The sequence below is a fragment of the Pteropus medius genome, unplaced genomic scaffold (genome assembly GCF_902729225.1).
Source record: "Pteropus medius unplaced genomic scaffold, Ma_sr-lr_union100, whole genome shotgun sequence".
In the NCBI taxonomy this organism is placed as follows: Eukaryota; Metazoa; Chordata; class Mammalia; order Chiroptera; family Pteropodidae; genus Pteropus; species Pteropus medius.
The window spans coordinates 333,842-349,090 of record NW_024356335.1 but is presented as its reverse complement, the minus strand read 5'-3'; the positions used below and the strand labels follow the sequence as shown (position 1 = coordinate 349,090).

Here is a 15,249-nt window from a genome sequence, read left to right as displayed (position 1 = left end):
TCCACAAAGCCCCCAGGAACTGGGAGAGGGGGCTGCCAAGAATTTTCAGGCTAACTAGAAAATTCTGTCAGCATGAACTCAGTAGCTCAGCTTCATCCAGATTGTCAAGGAGGCATTCATGATAACCCAGCTCAATTATTTTACCTTCGAAGAGCCCAGGTTCCAGACATATAACTGCTGTTTAACACAGTCATGCGCTGGCTTTTCTCCACCCCATGTCCAGGCTAGTGTTTTTGCTAACAGGCAGAGAGTTAGAGTGCATGTAAGGAATTAAGAGAAACTGACCAACATTTCCTGTAGTACGGTGTGTTTCTGGTCACTGATCTAACCTCTAACCAAACAAAGTTAGGCATAATAGACTTCTTTTCCAGTGCTTCCATTGTTCAGAATGTTTTATGTACCTTCATGCCCTGATGCCATGTGACTGAACATTAAATTTTTAACAGCTGTTTTTCTTTGCTTTTGGCATTTTTGTTATTTTCCAAGTCCATCATCCCTCATGCTATTTCTTATCTGTTTTACTGGTCACTGCTGAAAAAAAATGAAATGGCTCACAGTTTAATTGTTTCTAGTTTAAAGACTCCATGGTGCCTTTTTATCAGAAAAGTTTTGTTTCCTCACAAAATTGAAACGCCTCCATTAAAGTTCATACAGAAATGTTTAACTTGAGATTCTGCTATGAGAAGTAACAATTCTATGATTGCCACATTAAGTAATTTATTTTTCTTAATGAAAATATATAAAACTATATTATTAATATATAAAGGAAACAGGGAAGCAGGGCTTACCAACAGTACTGTAAGTGCCATGTGAATTTTACATTGTTTTAAAATAAGAAACTTTGAAGAAGATAAAATGAGATGAATTATTGGATCTCTTCTGTGTCCCACCTCATGAATATTGAAACATTCTGGATCTTTTGACTTCTTGACTATCAGCGCATGAAGAAACATTCTGAGGGTGATGTCAAGGGGAGTCCGGTGCAAGTCTTCTGTTCACCGTTGTCCCTTCCATCTCTTAGTAGAAGCTACTGTCTCCAAATGTTGACTGTCTGTAGCAAGCTGATGCCTCTGTTGTGTTTTTAAATAAGAGTTTGTGGTTATAAGTGTGTGGGGATGAAAGAATTTAAATACTTTTTCTATTGTCCCTCTTTAAAAAATAACTTGTTATGAGGAGCGTAAGGTGTTATTTCTAAGCTCTGACCGTTGGACGAAAGTACCAGAGGTTATAAAAGAGTTTTGGTTTGCCTTGTCTTTTCCTATCTAAACCTCCTCTGCCTCACTCCTCTCTTCTACTGCCCCCTCTTCCTGACACTCCTACTTGGTAAGATGATAGAATAAAACTTAGCTTGTCTGACTCTTAAAGATTGAAATCTTAAAGGATAAATATGGTCCATATCTTTTCTTGGGATTACAGTACTTAGCAGTCAGTCAACCTTTGTCATGTCTAACTTTTAAAAGATTCTAATCATTTATAGTAATTTGTTTTATATGGTATGTGAGCTTTACACAGATGCTTGTATTGACCACATTTAAAACATTTTGACATAAAAACATTAAAATGAGTTAGTTGTATGTTTCGTGACATTATAAAGACAGAATTGAGCAAGTCCAGGAACTAGGTCACCTATGAAGTGAATACCCATAGTATATTTGTTCACGTTTGTAAACCCATATTAATCATTCTTTTTGAGGCTTCTCATTTTCTGAATACAGGGCAGTAAATGAGACCCTGTGTTGTGAATTTGTCGGCAGAGGTTAATGTGAAACAATGCAAATATCTGGTGTGGAGCTCGCCTGGTCAGAAAATAAGTGTGTAGCACTTCAGCCTTTAGCGCCGCAGCCAATAAAGAGAACCCAGTTCTTCCTCTAATAGATTTGTCTTCTGTCAAGCATTATGTCTTCAATTTTAGTTAATGGCAGTCTATCAATTAGAATTTACAGTAAATTTGCTGTAACAGAATCTCGCAGTAACTGAGGAAATCAGACAGTATCAATTATCTTGTCTCTTATTTGAAAGCATTTAGATTATATCAGTTGTCCCACACAAACATACTACCAAGTCCGATCGTCAAGATTGTACTAGGAAGAAGGGTTGGTGGACCCTGACATTAAGAATTCTTAAAAGAAAATGATGAACCTGACTTAATTGGATTAGAGAAAGAATTACTCCCCAAGAAACATTTGTATATGTTGTAGACATTTAAATAATAATGCACCAAGTCTTCACAAATTTTAAAATCCCATTTCCTAGTAGCTTAGAGGAAATACATTTGGCTCTCTGAACTTGGATTTAGTACCATGTGACATCTTCTCAAATACGGATATTTTTTATTAGTCACATGTTAATTTCTTAACTTCGCTGCCATTGGCCATCTAATCAACTTTAAAATGTTAAAGCAAGTCAAATAGCTGTAATTAGCTACTATTCTTTGCTGCCTTTTTTTTTTAAAAAAAAGTTTGTAAAACTTGAAATGTATTTTAATGTGTTTTATATTTGTAGTTTTAATAATTTGGTTTAGAAAAGAAATAATGAGGGAACTCGAAGGTGACACTTGAAGTGCTCTCATCAGTGGGGTAAAGTTTCTATGTAATGGTTATCTTGTTAGACAAATTTATTTTGTTATAAAAAATAAAATTGCCATGCTCAATGTAGTCTTAGTATATCTCAAATTGATTACATTAGAGAGCCCTAATTTTCCTTAAAAATTGATTACTGATTAAGATTCCTTCTATAAAGAATAATTATTATTGCTATTGGACCCACATTTCCACTTTTTGCACCCTGCCAAAGGAAGAAGTGCTATGTACCTATTTTGTGCCCTTTGATGTTATATATATGCTTAATAAGATCCCAGATTGTATGTAGCAGTGGTCAGTGATTTGTTTACTGAGCAAATGCCTTGGTGCTCCTCATGTACTCGTGACTGATGTGCTCTGATGACTGCTTACTGAGTAATCAGAGTGCATGTAATTTTTTTAAAAAGCAACAAAGCTAAATCATGAAATCTTCTGGGAGTCTTATTAATTTACTCAGATGCTTCTCTTCTTTTTATTTTTATTGTTTGGTGTTTGACAGGAACCCCTTGGTCAAATTGTATCTGTCTCTCTCTATCTCATTTTCCCATTAGAAAAGGTTGCGATGAAAGACCCTCCGGACTTATTGGACAGGCAGAAATGCCTGAACGCCTTGGCGTCCCTTCGACATGCCAAATGGTTTCAGGTTGGCTCTTCGTTATTATCTTACTGTTATTGTAGCCTTGCGCAGGTTTCATTTGGAACACCTGCCACTTAGTGTTTTCTTAATGTTTAAAAGAAAGAGGGGGTACTCTCTACCTTACGTGGTTATGGTAGGAGTAAATGAATTATTTTAGGTAAAATGCTTAGTATAGCTTCCACTATAGTTGATGTTTAGTTACCATATAATCCTTTTTTGGCTTAGTGCTCAGAATTTCAAATGATGGCTTACAAAATACAAATAAAGGCAAGAAAAGTTAAACGTTAAGATAGTTGCCTGGAATGGGCTGCCATGAGGCTCTATGAGCAGTTTTAATAATATGCTTCATTTATTTTAAAACCCACCTATCTTTACTGTTTTTAATAACTTGATTTTTTAGTTTGTTTGACAACTGATGACTGACTGTCTAATTAGTATTCACTTTAAAGAGCCTATCCATGATCAGTATACTTTAAATGAAGAATGGATTTCAAAGAGATATTGGAATCATTTTGTTTGTTTTAGGCAAGGGCAAATGGATTAAAATCATGTGTAATTGTCCTTCGCATTCTTCGTGATTTGTGCAACAGAGTCCCCACATGGGCACCGTTAAAAGGATGGGTAAGTACTTAAATACAGTTAAAAGCAAATTCTGAAGCTATAGTCAGAGGAAATCCTGTAGAAATCACATGTTAGTATGAAGTAGCTATATTCTAAGTTAGCTCAGGAATGTATTGCTTATTTTTGTTCTGGAAAAAAAACTATGCATTTTTTTATATGAATTCTTTTTAATGCATATAACTTGTCTCTTCTACCATCTCACGTTTATGTTACAGAGCCTGAGATACTTTTTCTGACAAAAAGATTCTATACCTGTTAGAAGTGAATGCCTTCCTGTACTTTGTACTGTTCACCTACTGCCACGAAAGCCTCCTTGACTGGCACATTCTCTTTCAGTGCCACTTGTATTTAAAATACAAATTACCTCAAATGTCGATATAAGGCTCCTGTACCTTCTTTTTCTTTCTATTTGAGTTTAGACACTTAAAAATAAATCTATGTTAGTAATTAAAGTCAGGCGAACAGTACACGTAACTTGATTATGGACATAGTTTATAATGTATATTGCAAAACTTACTTAATTTGAAAATTATGCCTGACCTAATTAAGAACACAATTAAGAGCATTATAAAACAAAGCTGTAAAGGGTTACTTTAAGTTAATTTAGCAATTTTTACTTTAATATAGTATCAGTTTTTAGTTTATTAAATATGGAGATTTGGTCCTTATTTATTCTAATTATAGTACTCGGGGCAGGCTGTCTGAAAGGAAGTCTGGTTGTGGTTTGAGTGCTTCCCAGGTTAAGTGGGAGATAGGTGGGCTGGATTTGAACATTGATTAGTTATTAGCTATTACTAACTTACATGAAGGCTTGCTGAATTTTATCAGGTCCATTAGATGACCACAATTTCTTAAGTGAGCCTTTCAGGTTAACCGAAAGTAAAGTTTTTGTAACAAAATGTCCTATGAATATATTATCTCAAAAGAGGTTGATTTAAAAACACTAGCTGGGGTAAAAGTTGATAATCAAAGGGGAAAAATAATTGGGCCCTAAAATGTTAAATTTACTTTAACTCTTTTGGCCTTCATGGTAGATAGAATGTCAGCTCACATTTAACTGGAATCCTTTTAACACTTGATGCATGTACTAATTTGTAATTTAATATCTTCTAGCCACTAGAGCTTATATGTGAAAAGTCTATAGGTACATGTAATAGACCTTTGGGCGCTGGGGAGGCCTTGAGACGAGTAATGGAGTGTTTGGCATCTGGAATACTACTTCCTGGTAAGGGTTTCAAACTCTGGAGGCAGAAGAATCAAAAAAATCTCATTTTCGTTTATTTTCACAAATATGTGTTAAATTTGCCCTCCACAAAGGAAAATGATGTGTAGGAGTTGTTTCGCTTGGAATTTTAGCAACTAGGATGTTTGAATATTGGAAAAGTGCTATAAAACAGTCTCTTTCAATAATTGTAATTTATATTTTATATATACTAACATAAAAAGTACTAATAAGATTGTGTCTTCTATGAATTTGCTTTACCTAGAGTTCTGAATTTGAAAATGCAGATGTTTAATTAAAATGTCTGAAGTTCATTCTGTTTGCAGTCTGTTGTTTAATTTGGAAAAATTAAACTTTGTCTTATTTTCCATATGTAATCCCTTTAAAGATTTGGGATGAATTATCATGCTGTTTCTTAATTCTCAGATTAAGACTCAATTTTGACCTTAGATATACAAGTGACTTCCAGTAAAATGAGGACATTTAAGTGCTAACATATGAAAAATGAGAGTGTCCTTTTTACTCCATTTAATTGAACATAGTTTCTCAGTTTTTTTTCTCTCTGTTCCCCTCCCTCCCTCCCTCCCTCCCTTCTCCCCTCTTCCCTCTTCCCTCCCTTCCCTCCCCTATTAGATTTTTGAATTCTAAACTCATTTCTAAATGGCACTTGTGTTTTTCTTTTGCCTCTGCCAAAGGGGGTCCTGGTCTTCATGATCCTTGTGAGCGAGACCCAACAGATGCTCTGAGCTACATGACCATCCAGCAAAAAGAAGATATTACACACAGTGCACAGGTAGAAGATGGGGCATGCCACTGTGATCTATTAGAGGGATAGCATCACTTTATTTTCTGAATTGTTCTATTTAACCACTTTTTGCTTAGGGACTTTTGCCATCATAATATTAGCATTTAATGAATGTCTTTTTAGCTTGATGTTCTAAGGGCTTTATGAATGGCTACTGAAATTTGAATAAATATAATCTTTTGTTCTTCAGCATGCACTCAGGCTATCGGCCTTTGGCCAGATTTATAAAGTGCTGGAGATGGACCCCCTTCCATCTAGTAAGCCTTTTCAGAAATATTCCTGGTCAGTTACAGATAAAGAAGGTGAGTGCGAAATTTTTTTATTGGGGTTGAACGTGGGCAGTGGTGGAGATGGTCATGGGATAGGGAACTTAATAACTGTTAATCCGATGTTAACTAGACTTATTATTGTGATCATTTCATATATACAAATATCGAATCATTATGTTATACACCTGAGCCTAGTGTAATGTTGTCTGTTATACCCCAATTTAAAAAAATTGTTAATCCAAGTCATGTATAAGAAAATGTATTGCTTTCCTTCCTGACTTTCTTCTCTTCTGTCCCATCAGTGACATCAGCTTACTAGCGATGTCTTAGTAGCAATGAACTCATATGGCTATGTCGGGCAGACGCCATTACCGCGTAGATGTAGGGACCGTACTTTGAGAACCCCTGGTCTAAGAGAGAGATAAGCCATAAGCTTGGAGGAGATGTAACCACTGTACTTGAAACTGTTACATAATCAAGAAAGAGAAAACAAAAATATAAAGGAGGAGAAAAGTATGTTGGAAAATTCAGGACTATTTTCTATTTGTACTAATCTGTCTGAACTCAGTTTCAACAGAAAGAGCCCAGGCTCTGAGGTCAGTACGACCTGGGTCCCAGTCATAGATAGCCCCACTATTTACTAGCTTTTGGCTTTGAGCAAGTAGTTCATCTCTCTCCTAGGGCTGTGACCCCCACTGTTATCAGGTTAAAATGCCCGACTTAGTGCAAAAAAATTTTTTTGCCCCTTTATCTCCTGTTATATTAGAAGGTGGGATGTTTAACACCAGTTATTCTTCATCTGGGGCCTAACCCACCTCCCACAATTGATATTCTAATAATTTTTATTTGACAGATTAGTGCACTGACCCAATCTGTTTATTTAGACAACAGAAGTTGGGTCTAGAGACTTTCTAGGGAGTTCTTAAGATAAAAACTTTTATAATACTTAGGTATTTTTTTTTTGCCTTAACGCTTTCCTGAGTATATAGATTTCCAGAGGCTACATATGACATGTGATAGCATCATCGTTCTGTTGGCTAATGGAATGTTTATATATTCTTATGTAAAAAAATTTGTTTAAATTTCTAATACGTGTAATATTGATAGATATTTTCCACAAAATACAGCTCTTTGGGTGCTCAGTAATTTTTTAAGAGGGTTGGTCCTAAGATTAAAAAATTGAGAATCAGTGCCACTGTAAACTCTTCAGAGGTAATGAATCCTCCAGATCCTACCATATCATTATAACAAACTAGTGCTCAATAAATGTTTATGAAATGAAAGCTAGTTTCTTCAAGAGGGTGCTCACATAGTGGCGAAAGTTTTTTGAAAGAGGGTCACATAGCCATTTGACAATTAGCACTGCCTGTGGAACGAATGGTTGAATAAAAAATTCAAATATGTAGAGATTCTTAAGATTAGTAATAGAAAATTTTGTTTCAGTCATTGAATTCATAGCGGCTCTTTCGGTTTTGTATTTTTTCTTTCGTTAGATAGTAAAAATTATCTATTGTTGTGTAACTTAAATTCTTTTTTAACTTTAAAGGATTTTCTCAAAAGTTTGGGAACTACTGGTCTGTCACTCTATAGCTTAAAATAGAACAGACTGTCAGCGTTCCATTCAGGCTCTGTCGGTTACTAGCTGCATGACCTGGGCTAGTCACTTAGCTATTCTATGCCTCGGCTATAAAATGAGGGAACCAAAGGCCATTGCCTCTAAACTCTTACTATATTCTTGCTCATATTTTCCTGTTTTTTAGCACCTAGCTTCCTGGCATTGGCATTTAAGCTTTATTCTTGCAATTCTTGATGATTTCAATAATTTTTTTCAGATAATTTTTTTCAAAACTCTGACTTCATTCCTTGACTTCCTCTCCCATAAATATTTTTTCTATTGCCTTACCTCAGGTACCCGTTCTGTGAACGTATCCTAGACCTTGTCTTTAATAACTGTACCCACTCCATAATCTCATTTTTAAGAATCCCACTTTCCAATCACCTGTTGTTATCATCTGTTTAGTACCCCTACTCCAATTATTGAGGCTCAGCATTGATTCTATCAACTTTTGATAGCCTTTTACCTTCTTCATGTTCTCACTTCTGTTCCTTCTCTATATTCCATGAGCCATCATTATGATCACTCCCTAGTATATACCTTCACTTGATTCTCTTCCTGGCAGAATTCTAACTCTTGGTTGAAATCTAACTCTGTGCCTTTACCAGGTTGTTGAACATTGCTGGAGAAAAAATAGACACTCATCTTGACTGTTTTTCTTTTAAGTCTTGACTCTCATCTTGACTGTTTTTCTTTTAAGTCTTAACCTCAAGTAGACTATTTGTATTGTCTGGCAATTCTTCTCTAAGTTCTAGAGTGCTCCAATTTTCCTAGATCACTGTTTCACATCTTCTCTCATTTCATACTTCTTGCAATCCCTCATTCTCATCTGATAACCTTTTTTGCTCAAAGTACTCACGTACTTTGCTTTCCCTTTCTTGACTGTGGGTAAACTATCTGGGCTCTTAAGTCTAACCTTTCTGCACTCCAATATATCACATCCCCCTTTGCCTACAGATAGACATTATTCCAGCAATTCTATCTTTTTCACCAGTGACAATTCCTCCTTTTCTAGTAGATCATTCTCATGAGCATGAAAACCTGCTATAATATCTGCTATTTAAGGCAAAACCAGACTCTCCCTTGATTCTTCAGCTTCTCCCAACAGAGCCCCATTTCTCTGCTCCCCTGTATAGCAGTATTTTTGGAAAAAGTGGCCTGTTCTCTTTCCTTTTCCTTACTTTCTTTTAAATTTATTCTTATCAGGCTTTCTTCCTTACCACTCTGCCAGTCTCTCTTGTGACCTTTGCTTTTACATGAGATGAAGACTGAAAACTAAGCATTCAGTGCTTAGTTTTCAGTCTTCATCTTAGCCAGCTTTCCAGCAACATTTGACGCAGATAACACTTTTTTTCTCCCATATTTATTTTGTTATGAGATATTGCACATACATAGAAACTATAAAAAAATGCACCATTTAAAAAATAATTTTAAAATTTCATTTGATCACCACTCTGGTTAAGAAACATTGTTAGCTTGTCAGAAGCCATATATTTATCCCTCTACATCACCTCCCTGCCCCGTGTACTACCATTTCTGACTTTTTGATAATCATTTCCTTGATTTTCTTTATAGCTTTCCTACCTGTGTATGTTTTCCTAAACAATTTAATTTGATGTTGCCTAGAACCCTATAGAAATGGAATTGTACTGAGTTCAGTTTTTTTGTGACTGGCTTCTTTTTGCCCAGCATTATTTGGGATACATTTAGGTTGTTGCATATAGCTATTGTGTGTTCATTTAATAGCTATATAGTATCCATTATAAACATACTACAACTTACTCATTCTACTTTTGAAGGACATTTGGGGTCTCTTCATTTTTTGGTGAACAGCTATAACGTTGCTAAGAGCATCCTTGTACATGCTTCCTGGGGTATATATCTAAGAGTTAACTGTATGCCAGTATATGACCTAGCAAATAATTATATATATCAGTTATTCACAGCAGAGTGTGAAACTTCCTGTTGCTCTATATCCTCAATAACTTTTGGTATTGTCAGACACTTTTCTGACATGATATACTACTTTTCATCTGACTTCTAGGTCGTTACTTTCTCTTAATTCTTCTAGCCCCAGTGCCTTCTCCTCAACTGCCTTTGTTTCTTCTTACCCATCTTCCTGACTTCTGCATATTAAAGGGTCCCAGGTGCAGTCTTCAGACCATTTCTCTTTATTTATACTGACTCTTTACAAGATCTCATCTAGTCTCTTGTTTTGAAATACCTTCTGTTTACTGAAGATTCCCAAATTTATATTTCTACTCCAGATTACCAGCCCTTGACCTCACCCCTAGTTATCCAGTGGCTCTTTAGTGTCTCCACATGGATGTCTAACAGACATCTCAAACCTAACATGTCTAAAATCCAAACTCCTGTCCTTAACTCTACCTCCAACCTGTTCTTTCCACAGTTATCACCATCCCAGTCATTGGAAACTCTGTTCGTCTGCGTATGTGCTCAGGCCAAAACCCTTCACCCTTGTATCTTTTCTTTTCTTTCACCCATCTCCAAACCATCAGCATATCCTTTGTTTTACTTTCTAAGTTTGTCCAGAATTCAGCTATTTCTTTAAATTCTTCACTGCTACCACCCCGGCCTCAGCTGCCATCTTCTCTCACCTGGGGTTTTGCAGTAACTTCCCTCTCTGCTCTTCCTACTTCTGACCTTGCCCCTAATTGTCTATTCTTTCTTTCTTAACTTTTTATCTTAAAATACAGACTCACAGAAAGTTGCCAAATTAGTACACAGAAGTCTCATGTACACTTCACCCAGTTTCTCCCACTAGTCAACATCTTATGTAGCTATCGTACAGTATCCAAAGCAAGAAATTGATATTGATACCATGTGTATGTATATGCTTCATGCCATTGGGTTGCATTTGTAGATTTGTGTAACCACCATCGCAATCAAGATACAGACCTATTTCATCACCACAAAGGTCTTCCACGTGCTGCCCTTTTATAGTCATACTGACTGTTCTCTTAACCATCCCTAAACCCTGGAAACCACTAATTTTTCTTTATCTCCATAATTTTGTCATTTCAAGGAATTATACAGTAAGTGATCTTTTGAGATCTCTCTTTCCACCCCCCAGCATAATGCCCTTGTGGCCCATTGAGGTTGTTGTATGTGTCAATAGTTTGTTCCCTTTTATTGCTGAGTAGTATTCCATGGCATGGATGAGCCCAAGTTTGTTTAAACCATGCACCTGTTGTAGGATATTTTGTTTGTTTCCAGTTTTTTGGCTGTCACACAGATAAAGCTGGTATGAACAATCTTTTGTAGGTGCTTGTGAGCAATTAACAGAAACACAGATATTTGTGTGTTAGATTGGCCAGCAGTTTTTGTTTATTGTAATTTTGTCAAATTTTGCCTCTAAGGTTATGCTGGCCTCATAAAGTGAGTTAGAAAGTGTCCTTTCTCTTTTTTGTTCCTTGGAAGAGTTTGTATAAGATTGATGTTATTTCTTCCTTAAATGTTTGGAGAATTTATCAGTGAAGCCATTTGGGCATGCGGTTTTCTTTGTGGGAAGGTTTTAAATTATGGATCTAATTTACTTAATAGGCATTAAGACTATTATCCTCTTAAGAGAGTTTTGGTAAATTGTGATTTTCTAGGAATTTTCCATATCATCTAAATTAAAAAATAGTTTTATAAATTTATATAATCTTATAGATCCTCTTATCTTTTTCTCTACAGTATCTATAGTGATGTCTTCTTTTATACTTTGTCCCTCCTTTTTTCCTTGATCATTCTCACTAGAGATTTATCAGTTTATTAATCTTTTTCAAAAAAGTCAACTTTTGGCTTTGTTGATCTCTTCTAGTATATGTATCCTGTTTCATTGATTTCTGCTCTTATCCTTTGTTTTCCCACCATATTACTTTTCTGAGTTTAATTTGCTGTAATTCTTTTAGCTTTTTTGAGATAGATGAATACATTATTGATTTTTTTTTAGCCTCATCACATATTCTATGAAGACTAAGTTTTTCTTTAGGCTCAGATTTATGTGCATTATACATTTCTGACATTAGTATTTTCATTATCATTTAGTTAAAACTATATTTTCCCTTGTTACCAGTTCTTTGACTCATGAGCCGTTTAGATGTTGTCATTGCTTAATTTCCAGACAGATGAGGATTTTCTAGTTACATCTTTTTTTTTTTTTGAGTTCCTGCTTTTCTGTGATCAGAGAACATGCTTTGTATGATTTCTAGCTTTTGCTATTTCTTGAAACTTATTTAGTTTTTGTAAATGATTCGTGTCTGTAAAAGTATGTTTATTTTGCAGTCGATGGTCAGAATGTCCTTTACATGTCAAATCAGATTGGTTCATTGTATTGTTCAAAACTTATACACTTTTATTTTTGTTGTTTATTTGTTTAAATTACTGAAAATCATATGTCAGTTCCTCTCTATATTGGATTTTCTGTTTCCCCTTGCAGGTCTGCCAGTTTCTAATTTATATATTTTTCATTTCTAGGATATTGGCTCTTTGTTTTAGATTTTCTGCCAGAAATAATTCTTGTTTTTATTTTTTGCTTTTTATTTTTTTTAGCATTCTAGTAATTTGTTTTAATAAAGTTTGTTTTTGCAAGCTGTATCATCTGGGTCTCTTTATGGTCTGTTTCTGTCGTCTGCTCTTCTTCATTTCGATCATAATATCTTGTCTTCTCATGTACCTGGTTATGAGTGCTGGAGATTTAAAATGAAAAATTGTAGAGCATTTAAAGTCTAGAGTAATGATATCTTCTGCCAAGTCAGATTTATATTTGTTTCTGGGAGATGGCTAGTAGAATTTTAATGCAATCAGGGATTAAGATGATTTGAAGCTGGCTTCAGTCCTTATGAGAGCCCGACGGCATTTCCACTTCATCTTACCTTTAGTATATTGTATTGCAGAGGCCCAACCCACAGTGTGGGGGATTCTCCAGGGCTTCCCTTCTTGGTGGTCCTCAAACTTTAGTTTTTGGTCTGCTAACGCCTGGATGCCTGTTAAAAGTGCTCTGTTCAGTTCTTAGTGATTAGTGACTTCTTCTGGATTTGCAAGATGCCCCTAGGAGAAATGTGGGCCCCCAGTGCAGGGCTTCCTTCATCTCCCAGGTCTTGCTTCATAGTCTTTATGGTCCTGGAACAGATATTTATTCTGTATTTTGTCCAGCTTTTCTAATTGCTTGCATCAGGAAGCGTTTTTAATATTTATTTACTTTCTCATACTGGAAGTAGAACTTCAATATTTATAAAAGTTCCTCTGGTGAATTAGTGGCAGCTAGATTGAGAACTACCTCCTCACCTCATCTTCGGCTGCCGTCCACTCCTCATTCATGCCACTCTAGCCCACTCTAGCCCACTCCATGCTCAGGCCTTTATGCTGTTTCTTAGCATGTTCCTGCTTGTGACCTTTGCTGTTTTCTTTCTGTTGGAGGCTCGTTCCCCCAACAGTTGAATAGCTCACTCTTTTACTCTCTTTAGGTTTTCATCAAAAGGTCACCTTATCAGCAATACCTTTTTGACCTTTATGATGAGCACCATTGATAAAATAACAATACCTCCTTCCCCTTAAGCCTCTTGTATTGTGCTCAAAACCGTATATGACATGTTCTAATTAGTTTCTACTACAGTGGTGGAAACTAATAAGTTCTTTGAAACATTGTTTTGTTCTCTATGTCCAGCACCTAAAATTGTCTTGCATGTAGAAAATGCTCAGTTAAATGTTGCTGAATGAAATTATGAGGATGATAAAAGTTCAGGCTCCGCAGGATGCTCGTGATGAATGAGTTAACACGTGTAAGATATTAACATTGCCAGGCATATGGTAAGCACTTACATGTTATTTTAAAAAATAATTACTGCTCCCAATCTGGGAGCCCCGAAATATGTGAAGCAATTACTAACAGAACTAAAGGGAGAAACAGACCAAAACACTGTTATAGTAGGGGACCTAAATGCCCCACTGTCAGATATGGACATATCATCCAAACAGAAAATCAATAAGTTAATAACATCCTTAAATGATATATTAGACCAACTGGACATAATTGACATTTACAGAGCCTTCCATCCCAAAACAGCTGTTTATACATTCTTCTCTAATGCACATGGAACATTCTCAAGGATTGACCACATACTAGGACACAGAAATAGCCTCAACAAATATAAGAGGGCTGAAATAATACCAATCACATTTTCTGATCATAATGCTTCGAAACTAGAGATCAGCTGCAAAAAGAAAATGGAAAGAACCACAAATGAGATTCAACAACATGCTACTGAAGAATAAAAAATAATTCCCTCTCAAATGGTCACTTCTCATTTCTAGATATCGTAGAGGTTGAAAATGACTTGCTTATTTTTATGATTAGCCCCAGATTTTATAGCTCTTTCCCAATGGCTGAGATGGTAGAGTGAAGCTTAATCCATGGGACTCTATATAGCTGGAAGATATAAGAGAATAGATCTCTGTGTTTAAGCCAGTTTGTGATTTTCACGTAATCAGGAAGCAGCTTTTAATGTAACTTAATGAGTGATTGAATGATTGAATAGACTTTGCTCCTTTTTAACTTGTATCTCTTAAAGACTGCATTCTGGGAGACTGGCACACTTAGTTTAATGTAATGCAAATGAAACACAGTAATGAGCAGATATGAGTAGATAGTGCCTTCTGTTGAAGAGAAAATTAAGATTGATTGACCTGAGGGGTAAATATTGACTCAAGCAAATACTGAAGTCAATGTTTACCCCAGGGGACAATAAATTTTCATGATCAGAGAATATGAAATTAATTTCAGTATTATTACAAGATTTCCTCAGAAGTATCCGGAAATCCTGTGGCATGAATCTCTTGAGTATAACTTTCCTGTAGGAAAAACCCAACAACCGATTTTTAAGTTGAAAATAGAGTTCTGTAAAATGCTTGTACAGGTTGATGAGCTTTTCTGTGATTGCTTTTAACTTGGACAGCAGAGCTCCTGCCTTATGTTTGACAGCATTATTAAGTAGCTGCTTTACCCAAGAAATTGATTATCAGTTTCATTAGTTTTTGTTTCATACCCATTATGTTGTTTCTAAGTCTTGTGTTTTTAAGATTCAGGACAAGGACAAACTGTCTTTGAACTTCATAGAGCACTAAGGAGACACAGGATCTCTATATAAAATAGGCAGTGACTCAAGACAACATATGATACTATGTTTCTGATATCATAGAAACTCTTTAAGAAGATTGAGATGAGAGAAAAGTTGAAAACTTCATGGAGAAGATGAACTGTAAATAAAATCTTGAGTAGGATTTGAGTAGGCGGATAGGAGAATATTTTGTAGTGTGAGAAATAATCAGATTCCCAAAAGCATAAGATTTAACATGTGGACTTAAAAAATTTATACAAGTAATAATTGTTAAATTATAGAAATACTTGAAAAGACATAATTAAAAGTATGTCCTGCCAGACAGAGGTAACTACCTTTAACATTTTGATATATATCTTTCCAGACTTTTTTCTGTTTGT

The 15,249-nt window shown here is 35.5% G+C and overlaps 1 protein-coding gene across 8 annotated transcripts in view; it reads left to right on the top strand.

The window, feature by feature from the left end:
* Positions 1 to 15,249, top strand: part of STRBP (spermatid perinuclear RNA binding protein) — a 113,661-nt gene that overhangs the window by 74,109 nt on the left and 24,303 nt on the right. For all 8 annotated transcript variants that reach the window (XM_039861492.1, XM_039861490.1, XM_039861488.1 and 5 more), the window contains 5 exons: positions 3,131 to 3,222; positions 3,742 to 3,837; positions 4,951 to 5,062; positions 5,755 to 5,852; positions 6,055 to 6,166. In XM_039861492.1, the coding sequence (XP_039717426.1) occupies positions 3,131 to 3,222; positions 3,742 to 3,837; positions 4,951 to 5,062; positions 5,755 to 5,852; positions 6,055 to 6,166 (510 nt within the window). The remainder of the gene's footprint in view (positions 1 to 3,130; positions 3,223 to 3,741; positions 3,838 to 4,950; positions 5,063 to 5,754; positions 5,853 to 6,054; positions 6,167 to 15,249) is intronic.